The sequence below is a fragment of the Miscanthus floridulus genome, chromosome 5 (genome assembly GCF_019320115.1).
Source record: "Miscanthus floridulus cultivar M001 chromosome 5, ASM1932011v1, whole genome shotgun sequence".
NCBI lineage: Eukaryota > Viridiplantae > Streptophyta > Magnoliopsida > Poales > Poaceae > Miscanthus > Miscanthus floridulus.
In genome coordinates, this window is record NC_089584.1 from 61,896,351 (window position 1) to 61,909,456 (window position 13,106).

The 13,106-nt window shown below is 45.2% G+C and overlaps 1 protein-coding gene and 1 non-coding gene across 2 annotated transcripts; both read right to left on the reverse strand.

Moving 5' to 3' along the window:
• Nucleotides 1–3,050: 3,050 nt before the first annotated feature.
• LOC136450005 (protein LNK2-like) lies at nucleotides 3,051–8,440 on the reverse strand. Its single transcript, XM_066450254.1, is given in 13 exon segments — nucleotides 3,051–3,300; nucleotides 3,401–3,497; nucleotides 3,582–3,724; nucleotides 3,952–4,109; nucleotides 4,222–4,503; nucleotides 4,505–4,636; nucleotides 4,638–4,934; nucleotides 5,428–5,523; nucleotides 5,604–5,699; nucleotides 5,781–5,886; nucleotides 6,007–6,124; nucleotides 6,283–6,637; nucleotides 8,156–8,440. Coding segments are annotated over 13 exon segments (1,917 nt in total). The 5' UTR covers nucleotides 8,186–8,440; the 3' UTR covers nucleotides 3,051–3,293.
• Nucleotides 8,441–12,680: 4,240 nt separating this feature from the next.
• Nucleotides 12,681–12,787, reverse strand: LOC136455800 (small nucleolar RNA R71). The gene has a single exon (XR_010759266.1). It is a non-coding gene; the product is annotated as a small nucleolar RNA R71 (small nucleolar RNA).
• Nucleotides 12,788–13,106: the final 319 nt, after the last annotated feature.

Below are 13,106 nucleotides of genomic sequence, written 5' to 3' on the forward strand. Positions count from 1 at the left end.
CTGAGGGCGTGCGCTGGCTGGTGTCGAGTTCGTGTCATCGAGACAACAAACTTTTCGCCTGCTGCGTCGCTGCACGCTCGAGCAACGTGCGAATCTCCCGGTGAGCGCGGTGATCCTCGGACATCGCGGCCTCTGGAAGGCCATGCAGTAAGGCGGTTGCTGCGGCGATGTTCTGGCTGGCTCGGGCAAAGTGAGGAAGGGCCCCATCATTGGTGAGGATCCTTTGATGTACGGTGCGGGCTGTGGCGCACGCGCGCCCCCCGTCTTTGCGGTGTTCAATCTCGCGATTGATGTCCGCGTATCCCTGGACGAGCCCTTGCCCGGCCTCATCGATCTCTTGCTGACGGGCCCTCAGCTGCTCCATCCTTAGGCGAGATGGGGCTATCATCTCTTCCCCGGATCTGCTGTTAGGGTTGTTTGTAGGGGTGACCTCTTCCCTGGAGGCGCTTTCGACGTGACCTTCGGGGGTCTGCGTCATGAAGCACTCCCGAGAAGGGTGGTGGCTCCCCCTACTAGAATCCGAGCTAGAGAACGATCCCGGCTCCTCGTTGAGGAGCTCGTAGAGGGTCTCCGTATCCTGCTCAATCGCCCCCACGAACTCGATGTCTGTGGGTGATTGAACCATACTTAGCGCCAGAAGGCGGCCAGCGGTCGCCGCAGCGTTGCGGAGACCGAACGGAAATACTGTCGGGGCGCTCCATACGAACCCTTCCGGACACTGGGTGGCATTGTGAGAGGCCTCCTTGGATGACGGGACTCCCCGGGAGTTGCCCGGCGGGCCCTCAAGCCTAAGACGGCTGAGGTTGATGGAAGGGGGAGATGGGGCGGCTGAGTGAGTCAGCGCCAGATCTCCTCCTAGTGTGATGATGAAATCTAGGTCGCCGAAACGCACGTGTGCGCCCGGGGCCCAGGTGATTGCATGGGTGGCCATCCGAGGCCTGATTTGGAACGCGTAAGCACCCCTACCTAGTGCGCCAACTGTCGGTGTTTCATACAAGCACCGACAAGTAAATTTATAGTAATGCGCGTTAGGCTCGGATGGTGCGCTAAAGGACACAAGATTTATACTGGTTCGGGCCGAAAGTCCCTACGTCCAGTTTGTTGCTGCTCGTGTTATTAGCACCGTGAACGGTTTGTAGTAAGGGGTACAAACGATCGAGAGAAGGACTAGTCCCAAGTCTCTGATGGAAGGGTTGAAGGGATGTCAAGAGGTTCGAAACAACTTGACTGTGTGTATCTATGTGTCATATTGTTTGGTCTCAAGAGTCCGTCCATCTGATGGAGGAAGCGCATCCCCTTTTATAGAGGAAGGGGGTGGCTTTTACAAGGGCAAGGGTTTAGGATGTATACTCTAGTTAGTCTTGTGGCTCACATCTACCTAGCTTCGTTCTTCATTTTGATGAGTGCGAAGGAAGATAGGCGCCTACAATACTGTTGATGTCTCTGTAGAATGTCAGGTTGATTACAGAATGCTGCCCTGCGTAGGGTGTGGGCTATAGTACAGTGGTTTTGACTTATTGGCCTCTCCCAGCCTTGCTCCGCACGCCTTCTGGTTCCTGTGAGTCTTCGTCGGAGGGACGAGGGGTCGGGGTCCGGAGCGACGACGTGGTCAAGGCCTTCTGACTTGGCGGACCTGAGGGGTCGGGAAGCGGGTGCCGCTCCCTTGGGTCCATAGCGTGGTGACTGGAATGTCCGTCGTGCGTGGAGATATTAAGTCCTTTTCTGGAGCGTAGCGGTTGTCGTATATCTTCGTCGGGTTGCGTGTCCCAGGGCTGAAGGCGGCGCCTACAACTCTACAGGGCAAGGAGCACGCACCTGTACAACCTTTCGGGCTCTGCGGCGCCCGGAAGGGTCTAAAGCACCTGTCCTGTCATCCCCTAGCAGTACTTTTCCTGCCAGGGCGCAGGGTATGGTCCTTGGAGCCATGGTTGACCCAAACGTCTTGTCTTACCCTGTACTTATCATCTTGAGGGAATGGGGAGAAGTTGTCAGGGAGGATGAATCCAATCTTTAGATATGGAGTAGGGTGAGACTCGTTCCTTGCCGTCGGGCGAAACGGAGACCAATTCCTATCTCTCGGGTGAGACCGACCTCGCCCCTCCGGGGTCGGGCGAGGCGGAATCTATCCCTCAGCCCTCGGGCGAGACCGAGCCTGCCCTCAAGGCGTCGGGCGAGACGGAGTTTATCCCTTGACCCTCGGGCGAGACCGAGCCTGTCCCAATAGCGTCGGGCGAGACGGAGATTAACCTTGAGCCCTCGGGCGAGGCAGAGTCATCTCCCAAAGGCGTCGGGCGAGGCGGAACCAAACTCCTGTCACCTGAACAAGGGATGAAACGGCACCCTTATGCGTCCAGAAGTTTTTTACGTTCGGTGGTTATTGGTTCCACCTTCTAGGAGTACCCTGGTATTAGGTCCCCGACACTGCTTGAACAGGATGATTGAAAACCAAAAGAATATCTTTCCCATGCCGGATGATCGGCTTAACAAAACTCCACACAATGACACAACTGTCACGCTACCCCTACAATGACAACCCATTGTTCTTTGAAAAATCATTCACAATTTTCACACCACGGGGGGATTTCACTCTTCACTCTTCAGAGACACTTGAGTTTATGTGCCATCAATATTTTCCCAAGTAAGCAGCCACCTCTAACACCTGTTTGAATCCATAAGACTAAACTTTAGCCCAGGACTAAAGATTAACCCTTAAAATGAAGGAACTAAAGTTTAGCTTATGGGGTTGTTTGGATCTAGAGATTACAGATTAGTCATGTACCCTATTATGACCATTTGTCCCTAATTAATACTCATGCACAGAACTAAGAGGGTGGATGGAGGCAATATGCGTCTTTTGACATAAAGGGACCACTATTAGCCCTCTTTAGTCCATCTTGGAGGGGTTAATGAAGAAAGGGTGGACTAAATTTAGTCCCCACTTTTAGCCCTCATGTTTGATCCATAAAGGCTAAAAGGTGACTAAAAGAAATAGGCTAAACTTTAGCCCCATGGATCAAACGGGGCCTAGCCTTCTCTTAAGAGGAAATGGGTGGATAGGACATGCATTGAGTTAATCATAATGATGTCCAGAGCCAAGTTTTGCTCTTTTTAGGGCTCGACACACAATCGTAGGTTCCAATACAGTCTGAGATGTTCTTACAGGATGAAAAAAAAGATGCTACAATGCTGAAATGGTTACATATTACACAAGGGATCTCCGGAGCCACAGGTGATCAGCAGATTGCCATCATCACTGGATTTGCTATCATTTTGATTCTGAACAGTTGATAAAATCAGCATCTGTATGCTCATTAGAAGGACGACATTAGATTCACAGGCTAACTAAATGCAAATAATCTTACTCAAATTGAGTAAAACCTTATCTTCTAGCACATCTCACATTATTGTGACTGGCTCCAATACAATTTCTTGCTCATCTCGTTGATCTTCTGATGGCACCCTAGGAGTTCCCAAGGGTACCTTCCGTTCTGCACATTCTGAAATTTGCAAAAGGGTTACTATGTGTTGATTGCGCGAGCATATATGGTAACATGCTATTTAGATGCATATAGGCAACTCACCAGGTTCTAGTATCAAGGGGGTTGAGGATATGATTTCCTCTTTTGTTGCTGTTGCAACCTTGGAGCAATGTCTATGAAACAGCAAATGGGCCACTATACGATCAATTGGATTAGTGGTCGTTTCTGCTTCCTTAGTTGGAGACCTGAGATCATAATATATAAACTGAGCCATTCTGAATGCTTTCAGTGATTAAAACACTGGAATACAAACTAATCCATGAGAAGCGCACATAAAAAGTCTGGTCCGATGTTGCATAGATGGTAAATAAGAAATGATTTAAGGTCACTGGGTGACTTTACATTGCATAATATCAATTACCTGATAGTAATACAGGAACACGTTAATAAACCCATTTTTAGTGTACTCTACCTTGTTCTCCTAGTAGATGCATCATTTTCGGAAGCTTCATCTTCATCTTTATTAGTCTTGTTAGTGCTGCTCCTATCACCGTCAATTTGTCTCTGTGCTGCACTATAGGCCAAACGAAGCAAACTATCTTGAATGCATAGTCGAGTTTTGGTATCCAACTGTCAGAAGGATTAAAAAAGTTAACTTTTCTATTGCACATCCCCAGCAACTCAATAATACTATCAGTAAACATATGAAGAATCAATGAAATCGAAAGGGTTAACAAATTGCCTTGCCAAGAGCATCTTGTAGCTGATAATATATTTTTTCCTCTATAAAGGGATCATCTGAAATTGCAGAACTCTTGTGAACCAGGTCATGGTTAGTTGGAATCATCTCAGGCGAAAAAACCTTATTTGCATTTTCATCTATGACAATTGAACTCGCTAAGGAATCCGGATTTTTGTTCCTAGGGGAGTATGCTTGAGACACCATTGTGTCACTGCCAGAACCCTCTTGACCAAACTGTTGCTGCTGTTGCTGAATAGCTATCAGTGCTTGCATTTGCTGCCTGGCGCCTAAGCTTTTCTATCTTTTCTTGCGGTGTCATTGTCACTGGTTTTGATGGAATGTCTTGTGACATTTCTATGGAACTTGACTGTTTTCGGGAATCTTCCAAAGTTCGGTAGCTTGTGCCAGTTGGTTTTAGTCTGATAGCCTTCAGCTTGAATGTTTGACACTAACGGAATGGTAGGAAATGGATATGCAGGATGCCCATATCCAGGAAACATAAACTGATTAGCATGCTGAACTTGTCCTATCTTCTTGCGATCCTGGAACAGTGCATATTGAGGAGTTTGTACAGGTTGCATAGGAGCTTGCAAATTGGTCGATGGATTCTCTACTTTGCTCTGGGAGAAGCCACTTGTACTGCTGGATATTTTACTTTTACCTCTTTCCTCTGGTTTTCTGCGTGACCTCACTGGCCTCTTCTGCACTTCGACCTACACGGAGTGGTTAATTTATCATTGAACTAAAATCACCCCCTCAAATCAGATGCTAAAAAGTGGCAATCAAGTGGGCAGATTAACCAGAGGCTCTAAAGCTAGGTTTCGGAAGAGATAACAAAGAAGATTGACAGGACATATTTTGAGCTCATTTTGCTAATAAAAGCTTTACTTTGTGCTTAATGTACCTTGAGTGCACCAAAAACTTTTTTATAATCGACTTGAGAGAACCAACTGGAGCATAGCTGACAAATATGAGATATCACATTATTATGACAAGATTTTCTCAAAAGATCTAAAGTTTTGTCAGAAACAGTTTGTTGACAGATTCGCACTGCAATTGTCCCATCTTTAAATGCCATTTTGTTTTATGACATCAATCCAGATGAGAAACATCAGCATATCAATTGGTGCTTCAGTTTGAAGCAAACAAGCTCAGAAGTGATCTCATTCATAAAGAGTTTGGCAGAGTATATCACATGAATTCTACTTCCTGGAAGAACTGATTTGGTTTCCCAGAATATTCACAAGTCAGATGAATTTTAATCTCAGCTTCCTCTCCAGATTTAGCATTAGCATTTGCTACCTGCCAAAAGTGGATAACCATAGTAGCCAAGAAATAATTCTAAACATAGGAACATATGTAAATGCATTTTTTTTGTGTACCTTATTTTCTTGTTTGGTAACACCACTGGAAATTTCGTTAGTCAGAAGCAAAGAAGGTCCACGATCACATGATGGTTGTTTACTCAATGGTAGTTGCTTTTTAACAGAAACAAACAAATCACAGTGAGAAGAATGTGGAAAAAAACAGCAAAAAATCAAAGTTCTATGTTCACAAACCGGAATTGGGATTGATTGCACAGCATTATCCATCAAATTCGAAGATGCAGAAAGAAAATCGCTGTCATTGGCAACTATCTCATTACCAAATATGGAATCACTTTTGCTGCAAAAATTATCACTTGATAAGACTACGAAATCGATAGTACTATCCAGCCATGAAAGAATCAATGACTGCAAATTCAACTCATGAGTTGAGTAAAAAGTTTTGAGTTTCCAATCGTACCTAAATAGACGGTCAAAATCATCAAAATCTCCAATATTGCCCCAGTCGCAATCAAGGAAACTGTTACTCTTTTCTTCTTGATCATTACCGAACACTTCTGATTCACCATCTAGTTTCCCTGTATACAGATCAACAAAAGCCATGTAACTCAGTACCATCTTATTTTTCATAATTGCATGATTTTTTTAGGTATATCTGTTGGACTAGAAGTTTTCAAACTGAAGCAGAAATACAATAAACATTTGGCAATGCAGCATGCTGAAAGAAGAAATGAACCTGTAGCTTTTCCTGTCACTTTCTGTAAACTGGGTTCAGCACTGAAATCCAGATATGTGGATGCTATTTTGTCATCACTATAGTTTCTATCAAGTGTAGGATTCAGGGAAGGAAGGTCAGGCCAGGATTCCATGTCAATTCGTGTGGCTGAAAAATGTGCACTTGTCTGATTTGCAGTCTGCTTTTCCATCCCTTGAAGTCCAGTTTGAACACCTGCAGAATGTTCAGTGATGCCAGCAATACTAGCCGCCTCTTCCTCATTGTTCTTGCAAGTCGTACTATCTTCTGCACCTTTAGGATAAGGCACAATATGGTCCTCACTCTCATTGAACTCAGCCCATATTGCATCCCCTACCTGCATTCCAAAAGGAAACAAATAATAAAAAATGGGCATACCAGCTTGTTTGCTTAGATCTCTGAGAAACCTGCCTGGCACGCATCCATCCCAGGCATCAGATTCTTGATGCCCTGGGGTTGGATGGACGTGCCTGGCGCTGCCCCCCCAAGCCAGGGATGTGATCAATCTCCAACAATAAAAGAGAAAAGGAATTAAAATTATCTATATTCATCCGATGGGAACCTAACAAGTGCACATTCATCCAAATTTCTTTAAAGGGCGTACCCAGTGCAGAGAGCTCCCGCTCTGTGCGGGGTCTGGGGAAGGGTGTTAGTGGCAAGCCTTACCCTCGCCTGTACAATGCGAGGAGACCGCGACTCGAACCCGGGACCTTCCGGTCACAGGCGGTAAGACTCTACCACGTGCACCAGGCCCGCCCTTCTATCCAAATTTCTTTAAAGGATCACATAAATTTCGATATCTTATGTTACAAGATCAAGTTGAAAAATAGACCAAATCTAAAATATAATTGAAATTTTCTGCATAAAATCAAAATTCCTAGCAGAAGCGAGTAGAGTCCAGTCTATGCTCATGTCCAAAACAATAATATGAGACTGGAAGGAGAATGTTAAAATGCCAAAAGGAAGTGAGAGCATTTAGTGATGTGATGGTAAATGGTGCAAGGTTCAGAGTTGAACGTCCAATTCAAAATTCAGAGAAATAATCAAGCACAAAGCAAAAGTGTAGTGTATTAGATATTATCGCTGAAGGTCCAAAGTATTCAGTATAATATGTTATGTCCTTAAATTCATATGAGCATATCTGAATTCAAGGTTCCTGAATAAATTTATCCTTTAATGAGGAAATACTGAAATCAATAGAGTAGAACATTGCCAACTGAGTGGCATGAACCAAAATGAGTAGCGCAAATAAGAAAATTGACATTGTGATTTACTACAGAACCAGTTTGCAGTTCACTTCAGCAGCTATCAGTAAAACCATCAAGTTCATAAAACATTTACAGGCTCAGTTCACTACTTTTTTTTCCAACAAACTATGGAGGGAACATTCTAAGAGCCATGAAACTTATAAAGACTCCCTTAGCTTTCTTCCAATAGAACATACAAGTCCATATTCCAGCACTGCTCTGGGCATTAGACAATCTTACACGCTTCAGAAGTAGAGGCAATCAAAGCAGAATTGTCCCCTAGTCATGCTTGTTAGCACAGAAAGTGTCCAAAAGGCTCGCACTACTGCAACCTGCAGGGATGCAGTTGACCTGCGTAGCAAGAATTCTATGCTTCCGCTCGCAGTCCCTTGCACCTCCAACTCCCCCAACTTTAACCCCCAACGGTATGGGATAACAGCAAATTCTCTTCCGGAACAACCACATCCAAACTAAAAAACCTAGTGAATTAGAGCGCGTGGGGCACGGAATGACGCAACGAAATATAGAGCCCGAGCAGATCCAACCAAGTGAGAAAGCATAACGCAAGATTCTAGACTATCACGGGAAAGGCAGACGGGGAGGGGCACCTGCGGCTGCTCGTCGTTCCAGTTAAACATCCTGCTCAGGTGGCGGCCGCCGTCGCGGGAGCCGCCCCCGAACCCGAAGCCGAACTGCGCTGTCTCCCGGGTCCCAACGGTCGCATCTCCGACCGCAGGAAAAGCACCCCAACTCGCCGGCACGGCCAAGCCTCGCGCCGTCCTCTCCACTTCCTCCTCCCGTGCTAAGTTGTTATCGTCTTCTTTCCTCCAGTTGCCTTCCGCGGCTCTCTCCACCCACCAAGAGTAGTCCAGGGAAGGGAGAGTGCGTGGCCGCTGCCCATTGGGCAGGCGGCTGCAGTGGGGCATTTGAAAGCCACGTGTGCGGAGGCGCATCTTGGGTAGTGGTCAAGAGGGCTCGATCAAATGCCACGCGCTGATTGGCTGTGGGGTTTCTTAGCGGGTGTAGGGTTAGCGCTTACCGGGCTGTTGGTGTCATAGCCAACATGGTGCGGTGCGGACTGAAATAGGTGGAGCGGTAGTCTAGAGATGGTAACGGCACCGCCTGATTCTACGCGGGAAATTTCCATATTAAAAGATGGCGGTGAGAAATTTACTCCCTATACAAGGATTAGAACAAAAAAAAATTAGTCTTTATCAAGTTTGCGGGGATGGGATGGGGAATGATCCCATCTCTATTCCCTCGTATCCGCTCTGCAAACTCGTTCTTACTCTAAATTAGCCTTTTGACATTGAAATTAGACATGTTGATGAATATCCTAATCCATTCCCCAAATCCACACTCGTGTGATTTAGGTTGGATGTGGATAAGTGACCTGCTACCCGTTGAATTAAAGGTAGGATACGTGGGTCTCCACTTCTATCCGTAGTCTAGTCTCTTTCTCTTGTATTCGTCTGTCGACGTTAAAAGTATCTAGATGGCTAGAAGGGGATGGATAACCTATAATAATATTCTAAAAACTTCATAACACTAGTGAAAAGGTGATTAGTATAACAAAAATCCCTACAAGCATCTACTTTGCTCTAGCTCTATTTACACACAACACAAGCCCCTACACAATTATAGTAGCCTTTGGTTTCTGTAAGGAAACTGGATCCTTAGCCCATTTAGTTCGGATTTTGGTATTTGATGATCAACATGACCAAGTTGGACTAATAAATTTGCGAGTGTTTATTTTGTATTCCAATCAGGTGCAAAGGTGGTTTCGACTTAGGAAAACAGTGCGATTCGTATGGTCAACACCACAAGCAAAGACATTAGAAGCTTGATTGAAGACCTACAAGACATGCACAAGTCCAAGGCAGAAGAAGGGGACCAAGCCGAACGCAAGGGACGCGAAGAATCAAAGAAGGGAGAAGGACAGCAGGGCGTCAGACCCTTAGGGGGTCGTTATACCCTAAAGAGTCGGACTAGTCCGATTCAGTGAAATTCTCAGTAGTAGCGTTAGACATAGCGTCGGACCGAAGGAGGAGTGAGCGTTGGACCGAACGAGCTCACTGTTCATCAGGGCACATAGGTAGCAGGAGCATCAGACTCTGCTCAATGGCAGCATCAGACCAATTGAAATTGCAGTCTGACGATTTCTAGAATGGTTCCCGAGAGGAGAAAAAACGTTGGACCCAGTTTGACAGGGTAGCGTCGGACCAGTTTGACGGTCTGGCCTAGTGTCAACCATAGAGGCAATGGCAACGGTCGCCAACGATAAGAAACAGCTAGCTCTGACAAAGTGTCAGACCTTGATAGCCCAATTGTCTGACGCCCCCCCCCTCAATCCGACGGTACACAGGAAAAGGTGCCAATCTTCCAATAGCTAGCTCATCCATTATGGCTATAAATAGGACCCCAAACCGGCTAAGAGAGGTGTCAATACTACATGTAGACCTATCACGGTCGTTTCGTAACCCCCATCGCATCCATTTTTTGGCCTCGGCAGTAAACACTCGATGGTGATAGTGACTGTGATGGCTCCTCAACACCACCACAATGGTCAATGATCTGATTGTAATCATGATAATCACCATCGCCTTGCACCACGACCTAACTGTGTGCACTACGAGTTCACTGTCACCTTCACGTCCGATATGTCTGTGGCGAGATGAACAACATCGTCGGTTGGGCATCCAAACCGCCTACATAATGGTCATGAAAACCATCGCATTGCACATGATCTAACTATGTGTAGTGCACTTTCACTATCGCTTTGACGTCCGACACGTCTATGTCGAGGTGAACATCACCGTCGCTTGACCATATGAACCGTCTGTTCAATGGTCATGGTTGTTGACGGTGAAAATGTCACAAAATTACACACTCAAAACACCGTCAATAGCCTCAGTTTCAAAGGGAGAATAACATGTCATGAGCATATTTTATCAATAACGAGTTCCACTTGTACTTTGAGCATGTGTATGTAGGATGTCACAAAACTGAAGAAGATGAGCCTGTGAAGCTCCATATAGAGGTCGCCCGACCTCTACTTGGGCGCACCAGGCCATGCCAAGTCACCATGATCCATGTGAAGCATCCCAAAGTCATTCCCCACCCTTGGATCACACTTGTATTTTCTCTCAAGGGTGGAGGATCAAGTCACATGGATTCATGGACCCACAAGTGAAGCAACCCAATATGACTAAGATGATTCACACCTCATACACACTCACTTACATGTGGGACATGCTTCTAGAAGAAGGAGAGTGGGCCCACCTGCCATTGGAGGTTGGGCGACCTCACTAAGGAGCTAATCGACCTAAAATTTTACCCACCGCCTCTATGCATGCCTCCATGCATCCTCCTTGATCTGAGCCATTGATCAAAGGTTGGTTCAAGGTTGGTGGATCCAAGGGCCATGGTGAGGAAGCACACAGATCACTGACATGGCACCCCCTCTACCTCCACCTATAAATAGAGGGTCACTCCCCCTCTCCATTCATGGTGAAGAAGCCTACAAGCTCAAGTGAAGAGTAGTTGGTCCACTTTATCTTAGTAGTGTAGTCTAGAGTGGGAGTTAGAGTTGAGTAGTGAGCTTTGCTCGGGTCTTCTGGAGCTATCTTCTAGAGAGTCTGGTATAGCTCTTGTACCTTTTCCTTTCTTTTGTAAGACTTTACCTTATTCAATATATTACTCTTTCTCTACTTTACTGATCTTTACTTGTGCAATATTATAATAGTTATAGTATTGTTCTGGCTTATTTAGTCATAGAGTTGTTATACACTAGATTGTGATCCTAGAAACACACTTGTATTGTGATCATCACCTATCATAGGGTGCTCTAGTTGGCCTCATAATTACAGCTAGAGTAGTGAGAGAAGGTGTAAGCGTGGTGCTTATACATGATCTTGCCTTTGGTTACCACTTGTTGCATGGATTGTTTGTGGTAGCTAGCAGGTGGTGACAACCCTGTCTAGCCTTTGCATTTCACCACGTGTTGTAGACAAGTTCTTAAAAGGTAGGGCTCTAGTAACAAGGTATCTGCTTTGGATAGGGGTTTTGTCTCCTATTGTCTCGCCTATCACCTAGCATACTTGTTGTGAGGTATCAATCTGTGTGTCTCGATTATGTGATTTGGTTAAGTTACAGGAGTAGAGTTAGAAACATAGAAGTCCTATACTCTCTCGTTGTCCTCCCACCTAGCTATACTTACTTGTTATCTTATTTATCTTTATCGTGGCTAATTTCATCATCATCCCTTCCTACCATATTTTGTTTACCCCCTATACTAGTTCATACTAAGTTGTGGTATATAAGGATCTCTCTTTTATTAGCATTCCTAATTACCGTTTTCCCTTGGGATAAAAATAAATAACAATACCTTGAAATACCCCCGGGTGAAGTGCTACAACGGTATATTCTGTGCGCTTGAGGAATTATCCAATATACATAAGAAATACCAACAAGCATTTCTAGCGCCGTCGCCAAGGAAAGCATCAGCCTAGGAATTTTAATAAAATTGAATATGGAATTTACCATCAAATTAGTTATCAATTAGTGTAGGGGCTTACCCTTGTTTTTGTTTCTCGTTATTGTGAAGCAAGACAATGTATGAGCGATTTCCAATTGTCAGAAAATTTCATTGAAGATCCTAAGCAATTGTTGAGGAATAATAGACGCCATAAAGTTCCTCCTCAAAGGTTCATCTCGAACCTAAATCCATTCTAGGAAGGAAGCCCCGCACCACCACCTAAGGAATCTATGGTTCAAAAGTCGATCGCTGACTTCTTAGCCCTGTCAGCTGCTGATGTGGCCATAGGACCCCAATTCAACTTGGGGGATGCCACTTTTGAGCTTAAGCCTATGCTTATCAACATGGTGCAAGCCAACCCGTTTTGTGGGAAGCCTCATGAGGACGCCAATGCCCACCATCCACACTTCTTGGAGGTGTGGGGCACCTTCACTATCAAGGGTGTGATAGCAGACACCATCCGCCTTTGTCTTTTCTTGTTCTCTCTACTCAGAAAGGCGCAACAATGGTTTTATGCCAATAAGGATGAAGCCACCACTTGGGAGAAGTACGCCAATGCATTCCTCGAGAAGTTTTCCTTGATGGGCATGACCAACGCCCTTCATGGAAAAATTTCTAGCTTCCAACAATAGTTTGATGAGACGATTCCTGAAGCACGGGAGCGTCTCTATGAGTACATTTGTGCCTATCCTCATCATGGGATAGAATATTGGCTCCTAATCTAAGGTTTCTACCATGGGTTGACTAGCATGGCCCATAGTTACTTGGATGCTGCCGTGGGAGGAGCATTCCTTCAACACAATGTGAAGGATGCCAAGGACCTCATCAAAAAGATGGTGGTTGTTGGTATTTCTTAATGCATATAGAAATAATCTGCAAGCGCATGAAATTACTATTGTAGTATTTCACCCAGAAGTCTTTAGGGTATCGTATTTCCTTAGAGAACAGATGTGTAAGAGTCTCTTAACTAGTTCACCTAAGATAACAAGAAGAAAGATAGCTCGGGTAGCGAGATTTTCTAG